The following is a 20,407-nucleotide window of genomic DNA, read 5'->3' on the forward strand; positions in this document are numbered from 1 at the left end:
ATTGTTGGAAAATGGTAACTACCCATATTATTATCATAAACCGACCATTCACAAAGTGGAGCAATACAAGGACTGACAAAAGTAACATCTATAGCAGATGGATTACGATTTGGATATTGAATAGTTGTATAATTACCATCATTAAGTATACATAAATTAGAGTCATCAATAATGTCATAAAGTTGCTGTCCACGACCTTTTGTAGATACACAGCCAAAGGCAATATGATGTGCATTAAAATCACCACTAATAAAAACAGGAGAAGGTAATGAATTAATTATATTTCGTAATCTGTTAATTCTAATGTGCCCACTTGTAGGAGGGGAATAAACACACAAAATGGAAAGTGTACCATGTTCTGTAGTTAACAATATAGCTATGCTTTGTAAATCTTCATAAAATTGAGTATCTAACTGTGTATACTTTAAAAAAGGACGGATTAGTATTGCTACACCCCCATGGTTATTAATTGCATTACGGAAATGTAAATTGTATCCAGGAATATTAAATAATCTATTGTTTTTAAACCATGTTTCATTTAGAAGACAGATATCAATATTTTCATTTGCTAAAAAATCTATTAATAAGGGCTTTTTATTATATGCGCTTTGTATATTGAACTGTGCTATTCTTAACTGTGACTGTGATAAGGTGCTATTTATATCCATAAGCTTAGGAAAGGTATTTATGTAACATATCGTTAACCGTTTTACTATTAATTGGAGTCCCATCACCCTTATTGCTAATTTCAAGTATAGTGCGAATAATTGCTGAGTTTAAATCTTTATTATTTATTAATTGCTCTTTTAAATTAATTTGAGGAGCTTGTGTAGTGGGAACTACAGGTAATTTATTAATCTTAGAAGTAGAGCTACTATCTACCTTATGTGCAGATGAAGCTGCAGGTTTATTTACATTTTGTACAATTTTATTTTCAGGTGTGGTTTTAATTATATTATTATCTACAACATATTTTGTATTTTTATTTACATTTTCAGTTAAAGATGGAAAATTCTGCTCATATTTCTTTGTATCAAGAACACTTGAATAAGTAATTTTATTGCGTTTTTCTAACATTTTTTGAATTTTAATGGGACAAGATCTGGATACAGCCAAATGGGCTCCCCTGCAGTTGGCACAGCAGAGCTCATTAGGCTTGTCACATTCGGTGTATAAGTGCTCTCCAGCACAACAACTACAGCGTTGCTTACCATTACATACTCTAGCCGAGTGATTAAATTTAAAACAGCGGTAACATTGCTGCAGAGGCGGAACATAATCAAATACCCTATACGAGAATAGATCGTACTGTACACTGTCAGGGAGATTATTAGACAGAAAGGTCAAACTAACAGTTTGTAGAGGAACTCGCTGCTGCCCAACCTTCTTTGTAAAGCGTCGTATCGCAATAATTTCGAAGTGAGAGGAAAGCTTGGAGTATAATTCCTTGGTGGAGATATTGGTAGGAACAAAACGGATTACTCCTGTTTTCTCTATTTGGGCTGCCGGTATAAATGCTTTTAAATTATACTTTTTCAAAAAAACAGAGTTGGCTATGAAGTTGTTAGCCGTGTTCGCCAGTTTAAATACGACAACCACCTTATTTGCGTTGACTCTCTGCAGAGTCACCACACCCTTTATTTCCGATGTGAATATGTGGTTCAGGTAAATTGGGCTCTTGTTTCCAATTCGCTCCTTTTTATCCTGAGACTCAACATAAACTTTAAATTCAGTATTGGTTGAATGTTCTGGGTATTGCCTTATATAATTAGGCTTCAAAAAAGGAGCAAAATTACTACTTTCCTGTTGCCGCTGTTGCTGCTGCTCTGGCTCTGGATCTATTTGCCGCTTAGCCGCCTTCCTGGAATGGGGTCCATCTGGACCCCCATCCACGTCACCATCCATCTAAAGACTGCTATTCTACTATTTTACAATAGTTTTCCACAATGTTTAAGCACAAATAACAAATTAATTTAATTAAAATTTTGGAGGATACTTTTAAAAGAACCGCGCTCTTCGAGTTTCCCGCCTTTTTTTCAGCGCGAAAACTGAAATCTACATACCACAGATAATGTAGTGGAAACTTCTTGAGAGAAAAGTGAAGACAGTTCCTTGCTATTCAAGACTCTGATAGTAGCGAGTCTTCTTACTTCATTATGCAATCGTCACATACGAAAAACGTGTACTACTTCTTACAGCTGGAGACATAATCCAAAGCTAGGTATTTGTACTGGGAATTATATGTGGTGTAGTGTAGTCGTTATGTTCCCCTTTTGTACTCCCCCGATTTACTCGCTGAACTACTCGCTTGTATACTCACTTACACTAACTTATGTACTCCCCCATCAACCTGAATTTAGTTATGTTGTGTATGGGAATTTTGCCATTTTGGATGGGCCCACAACTTTTTTTAAGGGCTGGAACCCTTGGAAAGGAGTGTAGACTATTAAGGTAAAGGTAGCCGAACTAAGCCAAAGACCCTTCCACACTTCTCGTATCCATCAAACCTCGATCGACTTCGGGAGTAGTGTGGCGGCTGCTTTACAAGAGCGATTTAATACAGATAAAAAAAGTTTTATACAGATGTAAAATATTTTATAATCTGTTGAACAAATTTTCTTGATCCTTCAATTTTGTGATCTCGAGAGTCGTCTTAAATGTCGGAATAAAAAATAAAACAAATTTATACACGTAAAACAGACAATATTGCACTCAGATTGTTAAAGATTTCAAGTGAAGTTGTAGTTAAATATTCCCAGTGGTTACTGCATCAAGTGGCGGTGTGGCTTTGCTAATTTCGAGATGTTTTATTACCACGGAGACATTGAGTCGCAATAATTGTAAATATTTGCCAATTCTGCTATTTGCTGGGTGTGAAGCTAATACTGAAGTAGTGCGAGGTAAAGATTATTGTTTTTTTAAAGACACCTGACCTTGAATCTGGTCCGATCTAGAAAGGCGAGGCATATAAGTGTAGTCTATAAAACTTGGCCGTGTATCGTCTGACGCAGAGAGTAACATAACAATCTGTATAATGTAGGTATAATAAATAGCTGCTGGTAATTAATCTAGTACTGATGGTTGCTCCTATTGATTCGTGGAGTTTGATGTTCAAACAACAGTAACATCTTACATGGTCTAGAGTCCTTCAAAATCTCACTCCTTTTATATGGATAGTAAATAGTATATGTCAATAGCTTGTAGACTATCAAAATGCTGTAACTCAGTTGCACTTCAGATCCACATTCACAAAAACATAATAGTGTTGTGTAATAATAAATTAGGCCCAGCTGTCACCAAATATTGACAGAAAGTATAAACATTACAAATCTATGTGTGACTTCCAACTTGGTTTGGTTCTCTACAATTTCCACTACAGAACAATAACAATACATATTTATGAAGTTTCTTCTCCTGAATCTTATTTCAATTATATATAAAAATAAATAAATACATAACTTTTTACATTAATTTGATTGGTGCATGATTTTATATTATTGGTAAGCAAAGAATCAGACACAGTATGTATTTATGAAATTAAGGGCTGATTTTTCAGTTGAGCCAGAGAACTTTTATCTAAAGAATATGTGAAAAATGTTGACATCTTTTGTATATGTAAATATACCAGGGCGCTATATTTATTCCTCTGATAGAAGTTAACTGTATTGAAAATCTACCCTAAATTTATTAATACTGTAAGTCTAGTAACTAGTATCTCTAATAGGGTCTGTAAACCTGAAATAATTTGTAAAACTCTAATCTTAATTGGGTTCATGCCCTTGCTGATTAATTTGTGGTAATTTATAAACACATTTTGATACTCACTTTACAATACAGAGAAATAGAGCTCTATTACAACATTTTAAATGGAATATACAAGATAGGTTTCTTATCTGATGACATTTTCACGTATGTAATAGGACTATAATTACTATCTTATAAATTTTGCAACATGTTATGAAATAACTTAATAGTCGAGGAATAAGCTTAATTAGTATTTAATATCTTGGACCTAGATGCTTTACTCAGATTTTAAATTAGGCTGTCATTTTGTTATTGGAATATGAAACGAATTCTTTTATAGGCCAAGTAGAAGGAGAGGTCAGTGTTTTGACAATTACCGTATTATTTATCCATCTTACTTCTAAGGTAAATGAGATTTAAAAGACTCAAAATCAAAATTATATTATCATGTTGTGCAGGTCAGCTCAGGATGCCGTTGATCGAAGGTATAGGGGATGAAGTTGTACAATTCGTAGCTGTGGTGCTGGTGATAGTTATAGCAGCTGTGGCCTGGTGGTCCACCAACGCTCAGCCAGATCGATACCGAGCTGTGCTGGTGATGCGTTCCAGGACAAATCATCCTGTCACCGTCAGCATTCGAACTAGTGAGTAGACTAATGTTTTCCACTTTAGCATTTAATTCTTTATTCATTTTACTGTTCCGAGGAACCTCTTTTTGATAAAACAGGCTTTTACTGTCGCTTCTAGCATATCACGTATCTCCAAGTAGAATGTGATTAAAATCAGTTGAACAATTTTAATATTATAGCGTAACAGATAGACACTTCGTATTTATAATATTATGGGGATTGGATATGTGTCATGCTCTATCTATAAACAGTACATGTTAGGGATGCCCCGTATTTTGATAATTTGCCAATTTTATCGAAAATAAACAGTCCTCTTTACATGCCAAAGTTGAAAATAATATACCTGCTTACCGGCTCACGCACGCCGGGTATTACTGATGAATAAGATTTAATAAGTAAAGTAGTACCAAAATGCTTCTGCAACATGCAGAAGTGGGAAGGGCGGGATATCGCGCCGCGTTGAGGAATATCTGGTTTAGTAAATCTCTTGCAGGAAGATCAGACTACCACAATAACAAAGTGCCCAGTGTACGCTAACCAAAATTCTCTGCCGTGTCCTGATTCGAAAAAAATATTGTAAACATAATCTAATCGTCGCTCTTTAGAGGACATAGTTCATAGTGGCTTTCCATTCACATTACTACTTTGAACCTTCCCTCTCATTATATCCTGCATTTATCTATAAAATAAAATAAATAAAATTATCTACGTAAATTGTAACTATAAAACCTGTATGAATGCAGTACAACAGCCTTAACCTGTTCCCCTATGACGTCAATACAAAAGCAAGTTATGCTAAATTTAGTTTGTACTTAAAGGTCCTATAACTTGCATTGTTTGCAGGATCGAATTTGATGATAACGGCTGAACCGGCGCCTTCAATACAAGCTGCCTTATCAGACGGTCCAAGTAAGTTGCAAATTATACATCAAGTTATCACTATCATCGACCACCATATAGGCCACCCTTAATACTGTGTGCCATGGCCCGGTCTACAGCTTGACTCATCAGAATTCGGTCTGCTTTTTCCGGAAAAAAAACTTGAATTACCTAATTGGCATTACGTAATAACCTAATCACTATGTGAATAGGGCGCCAATCGCCTAAGCACCTCCTCGGCGATTTGATCGTAACAATTGAGCTATCTCATCGTAAATACATTTTAGGAAAGATATCAAAAAGAGGATCTACTAATGAATGACTTATGATGTCTGGTTGAAGCCCTCCATTTAAAAAAAAGAATGTAGTAGGATTAGCCCCTTATACATGTTATGGAAAATGTGATTAATTCGGGCATTATTTATAATGCCCGAGCATTATGCATAATGTCTAGCTTTATCGGGCCAAGTGATTAATAACTATCTTAACTTCATTATTTATCACATTGTACGGGCATTATTATATTGCTACATGATAGTTGAGCAATTTGATAATAAAGCTATATTTTATGCGGTGCGAGGGTGGCAGTTGTTCTAGTAAATAAATCCTGTTACTTGCTACATATTTTATGATTATTGTTTTAAATTATATGTTCTATTTTAATGGAAAATTACAAGTCTAGCCACAAAATTATTAATTGGACAATTGTCATCTGATTTACTTCTCTCATTCTCTTTTTTCATCTCATTTTTCTTGGCTCGTTTTTTTTATGGTCGAATTTAATTTGGATTCAAAACATTGTATTAAAAATTGAACTTAGTGACGAAAACGAATCGCTGCAAAACCGACTCCACGTAGTCTTGTCTGCCCTACCCCTAGAGTGCAATTCAAAACCGCGTAGGCGCGAAGGGGCGAGCCCCGCAGCGCCGGAGCCGTGACAGAAGCGATGCTTGCTGCATGTTGCATGCTTACTTACATGCTGGGTCAATTAATATGGGATGTGTTATGTTAAAAAAATGAAATTAAATATGTTTGTATTACTTTGCCCAAAAGGTCACGGGCAATATGTAATATGTATAGTGCCCGGTCAATTTGATTATTTGAATAATTATTATCAAATTGCACTCTCATATTGGGCATTTTTCATAATGACCGGGCATTATGTATACTGCCCAATTTATCACTTGGTCCATAACATACATATTGATAAAACTAGGGCTAAGCAGTGATCATAAATTGCTCTGCCAATTTATTAACCCGAAATTGATTATATAAATTTTATCTAGAACCCTACTATTGTGTGAATATACTCGAATAACTTTAAATACAATCTTATTATACTGCAAGGTCGCATGTTGATGATTACCAATTGCGTAAATTATTTTTCAATGAACTTAGTCATCGTTGAATTCATTGTATTGTGTTCGCATTTTTTTTCATGCCGTCTCTAATGTAGGTGTATTATCGCATTTGCAAAGCGTAACATGATTTAAAACGTACCCAGAAAAAGAAACTAGCGTCATCATCATCAAGCCGGATTTTTTATAAGGCTCATTTTAGAAAATATTTATCCTTATATTCCTTTTTGTTCTCATTATAATACAAGTTTGCCTTGAAATCTTGATTCATCGTTGTTATTATTTTTGGGCTATTGACGAATCGAAAGGAAACCTAGGTAAAATGTTGGCAAAGCTGCATACCTACCTCGCAATTATCAGTAGTTTTGATCTAATTTAAACAAACCGCACATTTGCTTGGCTTGAGCGATTACCAAAAATAATAATAATACGTACTCTTATTCTCAATAAAAACACAATTACTTAAGGAAATGTAAAGTAATAAAACTCAAAGGAAACACTGACCATATTGGCATTGCCCACCAAAAAGGTCAGGTTTACTCACATCCGCTAAATGCATTGCAACACTATAATGTGTAAAAATACGTATTTATACTACAACTAGCCGTTCCCCACTTCCCACCAATGTGTTAATCGGGGCCTTATTCTACTTCAATAAATAAATTTCATCAAAATTGTTCCATTCTTTCGAGTGTGAGAACTCACTCACAAACCTTCATTTCGATATAATGAAGTGTAGAGTATTAAAATCATGTTGATAATAGATTTTTTTTACCTTGGAAAGTACTATGAACAAACATACGATTTAATATTGGAATCAATAACTGTGCAGTGCCGACAGCAGCCGAAGCAGCAAATGAAGACACCTCGAGGGTGATACCTCTTCAGGAGATGGACAGCATAGTGGACGCAGACATGGCCATGCTGGACAATAATCGCCTGCATTTCTATAGAAGAGTTGATTGTAAGTTGTTACTGCTTTTTAAAGTTAATATTGTTCTTGTATTGGAAGGCGATCGAGAGGGAGACCAAACGCTGGAGAAAAGACTTGGACAGCTTCCTCGCGGACTAGCCGCAAACAGCGATGGATAGAGAAAGATGGAAGGCTATAGGGGAGGCCTTTGCCCAGCAGTGGGACAGCATGGGCTAAAAATAAAAATGTTCTTGATTCCAAAATAAACATTATTTGAGTTCACACTTTATTTTTGGTCAGCTGGCAAATTAATAGAAAAACAAGTCGATGTTGCCTTTCTTTCTTAAAGCGCTATTCAAACGTTTTAAAATGTAAGTTACAAAATACTCGGAAAAATATCCATTTGTCATTAATTAACTGTATATTAAGTGTCCTCATTTACTCAAAATGTTGACGTTACCTTATTTAAGTATATACCTAGGCAGTGATTTGACTACAGGAAATAATTGGAAGACAACCACTTACTGACGTGGATGTTGACCAATCATATAAATTAACCTATAAAAGTCGCTTTTAACAATTCTACGATGTTTTTAAGGTTCTCGGTTCCTATTTATAGTCGGTATCATTTTAGCATAATATTGAGGTAGGCCACCTCATTATTGGAAGTTGTGATGGCAAATATGGGCATGTTTGATATGTATGTCTATAATTAAAATATACCTTGTATGTTCAAAACTTGATAATAAGATGAACATTTAAATTAATATTAAGTACCTGTGATGAAAACCGGTTTATATCTAAGTGCCATAAAAATATAAATAAGAACACCTTTAAGTTAGTGTTTTTATATAGCGATGTTTTTTGTTTACATATGATTGGGTTACTCAACATACCACGTAATATCGTCATGCATCTCACAAATATGCAGACAATACTTGTCTAGACTTGTTTTCCAGTTTTGTTTTGGCTTATGTATGTTTTGGGTTTTCTAGTATTACGTCATTAGTTATGCAGTTTTACGTGTACATTTTTTCCCTTTCTTTTTCTTAGAAATCTGTGATCTAAGATCACTACATCTGTGTTTTTGCATAAGTAACTTTTATTCACTTTTTTCTTCCTCCCCTCTTTTTAAGGGAGAAAAAAAATATAAAAGAGACGAATTGGGCTACAAAATCAATAGAATTTTTTATATTGAAATTGACTGAGTCAAAATGATAAAGCCATAAAATTGTCCCTTTCGTAGTGGCTGTTTCCGCAGTTCATACAAACTACTTCACAAATCCGGTTAAAACGTTCAAAGCGGAGACAGCAAGACAATCATTATTACAATAAACAATTTATTTTTATTCTTATTTATTTTTTCTTGTCTCCGATTTGGCAGAGTCTAGCTAGCCCTTTGTCCTTGCCCAAGGTAAAAGCTCCGGTTTTGAAAAATATTTTTTATTTTTTTTTAGCAAACAATACACAAACCGCGCCCGAGTCGACGAGCGACGAGAGCGAAGTGCACGAGGAGGTGGAGCCCGCCAGTAACGCACAGATCCGGGAGATGGACAGCATCGTCAGCGCCATGGAGGCTGACGTCACTGCCGGCTGCGACCTGTTCACTCGAGCTGGTGGTAAGTGTCTATCAGACTGCCTCGCATACAACCCACAGAGTGACGAGAGCGAAGTACAATGTGATTTTAAGTTATTCTGTGAAGGTGGCAGTTTTCAGAGTTTGGATTGGTCCCGGAATGGGGTTAGGGGGAAACTCGCCTCTGGGCCGCGGCCCAGATTACACGGTATAATAACAGTCGGGAAATCTGGTCCGAATGTGCGGGCCAGATTACTATGTGAAAAAAGTGACGGAGGTAAGTCGACCCATTGGGACTTAATTTCATAAAATCCGATAGTTGTGAAATTTTTCACAGCTCAAAATCGTCAGGAGGCAAAAAGACTTAGATCTTTTTCATAATTTTCATCACAAATATAATACTTTGTCTAGAATACTGGACTCCTAGTAGCTAATATAAACTTCGTTAAATAATGGAGCTTCTATAGATACTTAATTAATAATCTCAATTTATAAGTAAAACGTAAATATAGAAACATTGTTTCTTTTTATCAAAATTTTGTTCGAGTGTTACAAGAAAAAACAAATCCAACAACACTCATTTATGTTGACATTGGATATATTGACATCGATATTTTCGATAAAATTATGAAAAAGATCTTTATTTTTTTAGCTCCTGACGATTTTGCGATCATTATATAGGTATAGGAACTAAATATGCAACAAAAACTTTATTGGGGTTTTTAACATGCTGTAAGTAAATAAAAATAAATATTATATCCTACTTATACACAAATATTCTACATATGTAAATATCCCACCTAATCTAGATATTAAAAAAAAGGAAAAATAAAAACTATGTATCAAATATCTATAGTAACTTCATTATTTAACTAAGTTTATATTAGCTACTAGGAGTCCAGTATTCTAGACAAAGTATTATATTTATGATGAAAATTATGAAAAAGATCTAAGTCTTTTTGCCTCCTGACGATTTTGAGCTGTGAAAAATTTCACAACTATCGGATTTTATGAAATTAAGTCCCAATGGGTCGACTTACCTCCGTCACTTTTTTCACATAGTAATCTGGCCCGCACATTCGGACCAGATTTCCCGACTGTTATTATACCGTGTAATCTGGGCCGCGGCCCAGAGGCGAGTTTCCCCCTAACCCCCGGAATGATGACCTTGTGCTAATTGGGACGTTATCGTAACGCCAATTTGGTTGATTGTGTTTTTTTGCCAAATGCATTGTTCAAATCGGAAATTACACAGCCATTGGGTTTTTTTTGCAGAACCAAATCCAGCCACAGTGATACCGACAGATACGAAAAAAGAGAACGATAAAGAGACCAGTGCCCCCTCCACAGCTAACGTAGAGAAATCATCAGAAACTGCAACCACAGACAATGTAATCCCCACAGAGGGCTCTGGTGACGTCACCGCGGAAGAACAAGAGAGTAGAAGGATATTGATCAAGCTCAAGTACTTGAACGACACATTGAAAGAGGTTGAAGGCAGCCTTGATGAGTTGCTGAAGGATTTTAAATGGTTAGTTTTGTGATAGAATGCTGATATTTATGAGTGTTTGTAATCGAGTGTTTCTATTCGAGTTTATCGAGTTTTGATGTTGATTAGGAATATTGGTACTTGAACAAGTGCAATGCAAAGTGCGAAAATAATTGAACAACATTGAACTGCTGCTTTATGATAATTAAACTAAAATTGCCAGAAATAGTAACACCCAAAAAATTTATCGAATAATAACAAAATATTCTTGATAAAAAAATAAAAACTTTTTTCTTTTTTTACTACTAACAAATCACCTACATCGCGGATCATTTCATTGAGTCTTATATTATTTTTGTCATCCAATATCAACTTTTGCTTACATCAGGCGTCACTTCTCGACGGAGCTGACAGCGGAATGTCGCGTGCGGCTCATCTTCAACGGTCGCGTGCTACTGGACGACGCGGCCACGTTACGCGCCTGTGGCCTGCACGACCGCGCCGTCGTACATTGTCTTGTGCACCCTAAACGTACTGTTAATCCGGTGAGCATATGTGCATGATTAGTTTACTATAAGAGATTTAGACTTACTATTATACTAGCTTTTCAGCAAAATTGATTTTGAAAGTTTAGGGCTAAAATCTTTAGAAGAAAAAGTTTAGGGAACTGGGCCCAAAAGGAAACTGGGTATTGGGTTGCCCGGGTAATCGCTCCTTGTAAAACACTGGTACTCAGCCGCATCTGATTAGATTCCAATCTAATCAGATGCGGCTATCAGTAGCCGTATCTAATCAGTAGCCGACCCCAACATAGTTGAGATAAGGCTCGGGAGATGATGGGCCCAAAGGAGAATATGGGAGACTATTTCTCCATGTGATAGTTAGACAGTTGAAATTTTGACAGATGATGTGTTTCTTTTGCCGCTATGACTATATGATTTTTTTATCCTGGATATGATTTGGCCTGTTTTTTTTAAATGTTTATGTTTTATCCAGCAGCGAGGCTCCGCGGAGGAAGGCGCGGGCGCAGCCCCCGAGCTGGTGTCGGAGCGGGCGGCGCCGGAGCGCGCGTGGGACCTGGAGAACATCCTCATGACGCTCGTCTCCGTCGCGCTCACTGTCGTCTGGTTCTTCAGGTGGGTGGGAAGAAAGCATCCAAGCTGGGTGTTGATACGAATTTCTTCACCTTGGATCACGTCACGTCCTTGGGCCGCTGCCCCTCACTTGTGATGCCCCCTTTCATAAAATATTGTTTCTTATAGCTGATTTATCAGGCACATTTTTGTATGTATATATAGTCGTGATAAAAAATACCTCATGATTTTTTTTGGTTCTAATTTTAAAAATATTCTTTTCAGATGCGAATATTCAAACTTGTTCACGGCGAGCGCGAGCTTAGCACTGTTCGGGCTGACAGTATTCTACAGCGTGGCGATATTCGGCCTCTACCTCTCCGACACATTCCAGTTCGACAGGCGGCCTCCGCAACCCGTGCCCGATAACTAGACGAACATCATGCGGCCGATCCCAATATTCCATCTATAGATCGACCTGCTTACTAAAGATAGTATTTTGTCATTAGCCCCATACTAGTAACGTCAAACTTCTATCTTTAGTAAGCAAATCCACGGATAGAGGTAGTTGGGAACGGCCGCTAGTGAAGTTATACTAAGGTTTGTAAATTATAGATATGCCGCCTTTTCTACTGTGTTAAAAAGGTAGCGTTTGGATCACGACTCGTGAGTAGCTCGGCTGACGTATATTGTCTATGGAACGAGAATCCTCATTTCGCGTTGATAAATAAATCTTTTTTTTTTTCAAATATGACGACGAACGTATTTGGCGGCGTAACGTGATTTTGTGTAAGCCAGGGCAAAGAAGAGCATTTTCTTTTCCTTTTGTTCGTGATTCTATTTAATTCACGATAAGCATTTATCGTAGAAGTATATTAGGTGTCCTTTATATTTAAAAGATGATTATTTAGTCATAATGCTATCAGTTTAAACACATGTGTATAAGACCCAATGGCTTACATAATTATTTACTTGAGTGAATGTCGCTAAGCTACTCACAGCAAAGTTAAAGCTCTATATGCAGGTCATATTGCTGTATTATCCTTTGAAATTACTACCAAGCGCTTATACTTTTAGTTAAAATGATAATCATTAATTGGCTTAGCAAAGCAGTCATGTATATAAATAAATATTGCATAAACATAGTAATAGTCAAACATATTTATCTGTGAATGTATACAAAATCATCTCCAGTTTTTGTTGAACGAAAACATAAACGTATGTTCACATATTAATACGAAAATATACCTTCTTGTAAACCTATTTAATGATAATAGTGTGGAATAGTGAATATTAAAATCAAAATTTTCCATTTTTACATTGTAAATACAATAAACTGAAACTAGTTAAGATTTTTGTAATAATGACTCACAGATCTAATACATAATCATTTTAATGTACGGCACAAAGATAAAAAGTGTGCAGAAATCTTTTCCTATTGTCGATTCAAACAAGTACGTAAAAATTTATCAAAAAATCAAATAAGATTTCAGACTTTGAATTTCCTAATTGCATTTCACAAGAAATCTCAGCCAAAAAAATGCCACTGATTATAATCATAGCATAAATTATTTATTAGAAAACTTGTCTCAGTCAAAAACAATCTGTGTTAGACATCAGATGTACTGGTCTCAAAAAAAATTGTAAATAGTGGTAGACATTTTTTTTATATTTATTTAGACGTAAGTTCGGACTTTTAGTTCTTTCATATCATCTTTTCCATCATCTCAGATGGTATGTATCTATTTTTCTAACGTATATTTCCATTCATTTATCAATACATTTAGTATATAAACAGCTTACATACAAAAATTCTAACTATATTCGGGTACCTTATCGTTTTCTACGCTAATAAACGTTTTATTGTTATTTACTTTTAAGGACATTGATATATATTAAAAGTAAATTTTAATTGAAATCCATTTTGACTTTTATTGCATCAGCATTATTAGAATAAGGTCCCAATCCCAATAACTTACGTAGGTATGTGAAATAGTATGCGTTACCCAGGCCAGATGTTGTCGAAAATGGTCATTTTAATCTTATAGACAATACTGCCATATTTTGTACTAGCTTCTGCCAGCGACTTCGTCCGCGTTAGATTCGGACTTTGTGCAAAGTGGGGAAGAAATAATAATCACCAGCCTATCCAATTATCTCAATCTATGAGTACCTAGCCTATTACTACTTAGCTTTAACCACTATAGCTGCACACGCGATGGAAGCTTAAAAAATTGAGTAAATACTCCCGTTTTCCCAACATTTTCCATCACTACGCTGCTCCTATTAATCGTAGCGTGATGAATAGTATCCTATAACCTGCCCAGGATTTTGAAGAATATTTGTGCCAAGTTTCATTAAAATCCGTCGAGTAGTTTTTGTTTCCATAACGAACATACAAACAGAGACAAAAATTTTACTGATTACATTTTTGGCATCAGTATCGATCACTAATCACCCCCCGATAGTTTTTACACGCTTTTTATTAGCTTCACCTGTATGTTTGTATGTTTGTTTGTAACCGACTTCTTTGGGCGCGATTTTGACCCACTTTTAACGGCCAGATTTCGTTCAAACTTTGTAGATTTATTGAGGACCGATGACAATACACTAATTTGATAAAATTATTCCATTTTTAACCGACTTCCCGAAAAGGAGGAGGTTACACATACACATCGATTACTCCGAGGTTTATAGACCGATTTACGTGATTCTTTTTTTGTTCGACTCGGAATAGCTGCCAGTTGGTCCCATAGTCATCAGGTCAGGATCTGATGATGGAAACCCTGAGAAATCGACGGCAACCTTCAAAAGTTGTAGGCATACATAGGGTAAAAACTTGACACTCAGGTGTACGCCTAAAAGCACTATTCAACTGTGAAGATTTGGAGCTGACCTGATGATGGAGACCAGAGAGGGTCGAGGGAACTCGACAACTGAATATGTAAACTACCTCGTGTTTGGGCTTAAATTATTTGTATTGACAAGACCTTTGCAACAGTGAAGGTTTGGAGCTGACCTGATGATGGAGACCAGAGAAAGTCGAGGGAACACGACAACTGAATATGTAATCTACCTCGTGTTTGGGCTTAAATTATTCGTATTGACAAGACCTATGCAACAGTGAAGGTTTGGAGCTGACCTGATGATGGAGACCAGAGAAAGTCGAGGGAACTCGACAACTGAATATGTAAAATACCTCGTTTGGACTTATATTCTTTGTATTGATGAGAACTTCCCACTTGTATGGATAGTGACAACTATTCGTATCACTGAAAAGCTTTAAATAAATAACCTTTTTACAAAAAAATTAAACCGACTTCCCAAAACACTAAAAGCAAAAAAACTAATTTTAGGTGCATCGGCCTAGAAGTCGGTGGCAAAATTAACTTAGTAACATCCATTAGACACCGACTTCTAGGCTTTTCAATTTGCAAAATATGATTTTTGTTAATTTATATAATTTTCATCTATAGTCGATAAGGTAAGAAAATTAATTAAAATTTTCTAGAATTTTTCTCTAGTCGATAAGGCAGGACTCGATGTTAATTTTTATTTCCAATAATTATCTTTAGCCGTTTTCTCTAATATTGACAATTTTTTGTATACTAAAGAGAATTGTAATTCTACAAAACAAATAATAGTTCTAAAACAAACTAAAAAGTAGAAAATAAATAATAGTTTAAAAAAACTAAAAAACACGCTTTTTATAGAAAACGAACTAAAAAATAGAAAATAAATTTTAATGAATTTAAATTAAGAAAACAGTGTTAAAAATTTCAATGAATATAAATTAATAATAGTGTGAATACAAAAAAAAAATATTTAAAAAAAGCGTGGGGTGCTTTTTAAGATATTATATCGAAATGAAAATCACTGTACTCATATCTGTCAATAAAATATTTATAACTATTGACATCCCACTATTGACACACACACCATGCACCCCACGCTTTATTTAAATATTTTTTTTTTGTATTCACACCATTGTTAATTTATTTATATTCATTTAATTTTTTAACACTGTTTTCTTAATTTAAATTCATTAAAATTTATTTTCTATTTTTTAGTTCGTTTTTTTTGCAAATATATTCAATGTACAGAATTGACCTCTATACAGATTTATTATAAGTATAGATTTGTTCTTTCTTCGGTTGCGAAGTTATTCGAGATTTTGCTGGGGTAACGTTTTTGGTTTTGCTAGATCTCTGAAATAGTTAAGCGGATTCTTATCATATTTTGTATATGACTTCCTAGGACTTACTTTAAATTTGTTCGGCATTAATAAAACCAAAATAATGCATATCTTAAAGGTTATTTCATTAAATGAAAAAACATTTCAATTGTCCCAGCACTCTCAATAAGAAGTCTAAAGACTTACTTTAAACGTTATTTTAAAGCTTGTAACTGCCTTCAAATGTATGTGAAGTTTCATTAGTATCCTGTAAGTATTTAACAAGTTATGATGATATTCAGTTCTTCACGAGCACGGTCTTGATGCGCGCGTTGTTATTTGGCCACTGGATTGGATATATGAACTGAATGTTATGGCAATAATTAGTTGGGCCCCAGGACATATAATTAAAGTGCACAGACATTTACGCAAGTGCACTAACTATTCCTTCACTCCCAGCCCGAGGGGATGCTAAACCCACACGACTGGAGTTCAGGCGCAGGACCCACATTTAGGGTCAATTCCCACTGAAAGAGCAGCGGCCGTAAGAGCACGGACAATGTAAGAGCGCGGCGCGGCGCGGCCCGCCGCGCTCGCGCTCAATCGCTTGCATTTACGGCCGCTGCTCTTTCAGTGGGGATTGACCCTTACGAGTTCTCCGTTGCACGGGTGTTTCAATCACCCTTCCAGGCTCCAGACTGATTTGTGAGTCTGTAAAATCCACAAAGCGGCCCGACCCGGATTCAAACCAGAGATCTCGTGCTCAGCTGCTAGACAAGGCTTTAGTAGTAATAGTAGCTGGCTCTTGTTATTGAGGTATTTGTAAATAGCAGGAGTGAATAATAGACAAAATTATTTTCATGATTTATTAAAAAAAATAACATTAAATTGTGACAGATCTTGATATCACAGAGAAGTTGCATTCAGATTGATGAATACCTGGAAAAGAAAACAAAACTTTTAGTTTTAATCCATAAACATCAATTTGATGAATTGTAAATTAGGATGATTGTTTCTCGCCGGATTGAGGTTAACCGGAAATTTAAATAGCGGTAACCTCACCTAGACAAGATTTGATCTGTCCAAATTCGTTTTCTCGTTAACACAAGTTACTTTAACAAGCTATCTCATACGACTTTGGATACTTAAAAAAACTGATGTACTACAAAAATAAGCATCACAATTACCTAGATATTTTTTGAGTGACTGCTGGGCATTGATCAGGAACCTATGAAAGAAAGAACTGGTTAAAATACCTCTTTGATTCAGTGACAAATTACAGCATGTATTTTAAACATGTTCAGCCATCCAAGGAAGTTTAAAATGCGTGGTAATCAGGGTTGCGCATTCATAAAGCATTGTATCATCATTCAAATTTCGATAAAATATGTTTGACCAATTATTGAATAAACTTGAGACATTCAGGTATGCATAAAGTAGCATAACAGGGATATACAATTATTTTATAAACATAATAATTTGTGACAAAAATATATGTATTATGGTTGTAATAACATGGGGTCTCATTCCAAAACCATGCATAAATTCGGCTCAGGTTTTGAGCAAAAATGGGGTCAAACAAAACTACACAAGGGGGGTTCAATCGAAAAATGTTAATAACTGTGCGATATTCACCTTTTAAAAAGTAGATTGAAGTCCCAAGAGATTTGATGTATTTCAAGGCATATCATATCTGTGACAAAAAAACTCAATTAGTTTCCACATTTAAAGAATAATTTAACAAAGAAATCAATAAAATTTATACTTACATCATATTATTATTATTTGTGGTAATTGATTTCATTAAAAATAAAAAAAGGAAATTGTAAAGTAAGGTTTTATTTGACACTGGCTTTCCATCTGAGAATAAGAAAAAATCAAATAGAAAGTCAATGACTTGTCTAACGCAACATTTATCGCTTGCGGTGGAGCTGCAGTGTGTTGCGGCGGATCCAGGAAGCGCGGCGGGAGCCTCCCTTGGTCTGTGAGAAGCGGTGACCCTTGCCGAGACCACGGGAGCTGCGGCCAGCGGATGTGAGACCACGCATCTCGCGATGCTTGTGGACAGCGTTCACTATCCAGTTGATCTTGGGATCCCTGCGGATAGCCTGCAAATAAAACGATTCTAGTAAGTATAATAGTAAAGAAACTCTTGTAGAATTATTAAGATTTTGTTTGAATCAGATATACCGGTAGGTGAGTATTCAGCAAAACCTTTCAGATTGGTGCATGACATAAAGTTCATCATTTTAGTTTTAACCAAAGATTGCTCTGTGAAAGAGGTGTCAATATTTACCTTGTGTGAGGGGTCAACCAGGATGACTTCAAAGTATTTGTAGGAAGAGTCTTGGGCCACCCAGTATGAGTTAAGCACACGCAGACCACCACAACGGCGACCAACACGCTCCTGTGAATAAAATGCATAAATTCAATACATAGAAAAAGAAGAAAGGGGCGAAAAGATACATTTTTCATACAGTTTTACCTAACCTAATAGAAACATGCTTTGTCTGAGATACATTAGAAATGAATGTAGTTTCAATGAGGAAATATCCCACATGCTTTCATTATTTTGTAAATATCATCACAAAAACTGTTTAGAAAGTAGAACTAATGCCCGGTTTACACTTTGTTAAGTTAACACTGCAGGTGATTAGTGCAGGTGTTTAGTAATCAAGGTGTGAACGGAAGCGTAAAGTGATTAGTGTTTAGTGATACGTGCGATTAGTACTTATTGATTAGTGCGAGTGAATAGAATCAAGGTCTATTTTTGTTGTTAAGTGACTACCCCCTCTCAACTTTTCTACTACCCTCTCTCGCAATTTGCCGCGCAGTGTGTTGCGCAGTGTCAAGTTCAAAGCGAAAATGAAGTGGACGGAACAACATACTTTAAAATTCGTACAAGAATACATAAAGTTTGAATGCCTATGCAATGTAAAGTGCGCAGAATTTAAAAACAAACAGTTGAGAGATGCGGCCCTATTGAAACTGAGTGAAGCGATGGGAATTCCCGATTTCAAAATTGAGTTCATTTTCTATATCAGATACCACAATAGATACAATCTCCTTAATTATTTGTCTCAATATTAGGCTCTGTTCATCTTCCATTTCTAGAGACACTATGCACAACGGACAGTACCACTATGAGCTTCTTCCTAAACACTGTGTAAACGGAGATGGAAAAGACTACTTAACACTTGAGACTTATCGCGTAAAGGTAACGCTTAACACTTATCACTTCACACTTCGCAAAGTGTAAACCGGCCTTAATGCAACCAGTCAAATCATTTGTTACAACAAACATGTGTTCTTTTGTATTCAGCCCAGAATGCTCTGAGAGAATATCCTAACCTCAAACCGGTACCATCTTAACACAAAATAATTGAGTAAAGAAACTCACCTCAGCAATGGACTGTAGGTTGCGGGTAGGCTTCAGCTGGTTCACACCCTGGCTCTTGGGCTTACCATAGGTAGCACCCTTGGGCACGGGGCGCTTGCGGCCACCACGGCGTACACGGATTCTGAAGATAACGAATCCTGGAAACGAAATTATAATCAGTACCGGCCATGTTACACCACGTGGTAAATACCAATCAACTTCTTTTATTTGACGAGAAACTTACCCTGCTTAGCGCGGTATCCCAGCCTCCTCGCCTTGTCGGGCCTTGTAGGCCTAGGGGCGCGATGCATACGAGTCAACTGACGGTACTGCCATACCCTCACACGCAAGAGGAATCGCATAACATCGCTCAACTTTTTTCTGTACAACTCTTGGATATATCTGTACGCGCCCATCTTGGACAGGTGCCTGTGGCAGACCTAGCAACAAAATCAATACATATTGATCAGAAGTCACATCATCGGTCTGGCCACAAATGGAGCGAATCTATACGCATCACGTATGCCATCTCGAAAACACTGAAATATACGAATCGAATAATAAATACACTGAGGAACACACACTCAGCACTATTATTTCACATTAGCAGTAAATATAAATTGAAAATAATGAATGATAACTTAAATATTTAACGATAGAATAGCAACGTACGTCTCGCACGCTCCACAGGTAAACCGGAAAAGAATTACTGAATTTGACAGAAACGATTCCAAATGGTTGACGCGAGTCAAAGACAATCTGCTATATCATATCTATGAATAGTTTTTTGTTCTGGCTACATATAAACAAGATTTTGAGCAAGTCTTCAATATTTTTATCCGACTTCCCAAAAAGGAGGAGGTTTTCGATTCAGATGGTTGTATTGAATTGTAAATGTTACCGTATTTAATTACGAGTGCAATGGATATTGCACAAAACAATTATTGTGAATTTATAACGAAAGTAACTATTTTAATAACTGCAATGCAACAGAACATTTATTATTTTTATTATAATCCTGCGATAACGATAGTCTCAATCTTGGTTTATATGGTAAGCCTGCTGTAACCTGTGCCTTCACTGCTGCACGACAGTCGAATTTGAAAAGCCATTCCGGCTTAGCATAGCCGCAAATTCTAGTACGCGAAGCCACGTATCGAATGAAAATATAATTTTTAATTGTTACATTTGAT

The 20,407-nt window shown here is 36.0% G+C and overlaps 2 protein-coding genes and 1 long non-coding RNA gene across 5 annotated transcripts; 1 reads left to right on the top strand and 2 right to left on the bottom strand.

Moving 5' to 3' along the window:
• Positions 1 to 2,600: 2,600 nt before the first annotated feature.
• Positions 2,601 to 13,583, top strand: LOC110377166 (transmembrane and ubiquitin-like domain-containing protein 1). Of its 3 annotated transcripts, none has more exons than XM_049837111.2 (9): positions 2,603 to 2,900; positions 4,203 to 4,388; positions 5,217 to 5,282; positions 7,443 to 7,574; positions 8,981 to 9,142; positions 10,375 to 10,630; positions 10,977 to 11,133; positions 11,588 to 11,724; positions 11,947 to 13,583. In XM_049837111.2, exons 2-9 carry the CDS (start codon positions 4,214 to 4,216, stop codon positions 12,092 to 12,094), a joined length of 1,233 nt encoding a protein of 410 aa, XP_049693068.2. In that variant the 5' UTR covers positions 2,603 to 2,900; positions 4,203 to 4,213; the 3' UTR covers positions 12,095 to 13,583. The 3 variants fall into 3 exon arrangements, with proteins under 3 accessions (XP_049693069.2, XP_049693068.2, XP_049693067.2); XM_049837110.2 differs by having other exon boundaries at positions 2,604 to 2,900; positions 11,585 to 11,724; XM_049837112.2 differs by lacking the exon at positions 5,217 to 5,282 and having other exon boundaries at positions 2,601 to 2,900; positions 11,585 to 11,724.
• Positions 13,584 to 16,687: 3,104 nt separating this feature from the next.
• Positions 16,688 to 17,607, bottom strand: LOC135117755 (uncharacterized). The gene is made up of 2 exons (XR_010277128.1): positions 17,471 to 17,607; positions 16,688 to 17,063 (listed from the first exon to the last, which is right to left on the bottom strand). It is a non-coding gene; the product is annotated as an uncharacterized LOC135117755 (long non-coding RNA).
• Positions 17,608 to 17,658: 51 nt separating this feature from the next.
• On the bottom strand, positions 17,659 to 20,025 carry LOC110377163 (large ribosomal subunit protein eL15). Its single transcript, XM_021335869.3, has 5 exons — positions 19,887 to 20,025; positions 19,459 to 19,654; positions 19,236 to 19,372; positions 18,132 to 18,242; positions 17,659 to 17,943 (listed from the first exon to the last, which is right to left on the bottom strand). The coding sequence occupies exons 2-5, from the start codon at positions 19,628 to 19,630 to the stop codon at positions 17,749 to 17,751; spliced, it is 615 nt and encodes a 204-aa protein (XP_021191544.1). The 5' UTR covers positions 19,631 to 19,654; positions 19,887 to 20,025; the 3' UTR covers positions 17,659 to 17,748.
• Positions 20,026 to 20,407: the final 382 nt, after the last annotated feature.

This window comes from Helicoverpa armigera, chromosome 14 (genome assembly GCF_030705265.1).
Source record: "Helicoverpa armigera isolate CAAS_96S chromosome 14, ASM3070526v1, whole genome shotgun sequence".
Lineage (NCBI taxonomy): Eukaryota > Metazoa > Arthropoda > Insecta > Lepidoptera > Noctuidae > Helicoverpa > Helicoverpa armigera.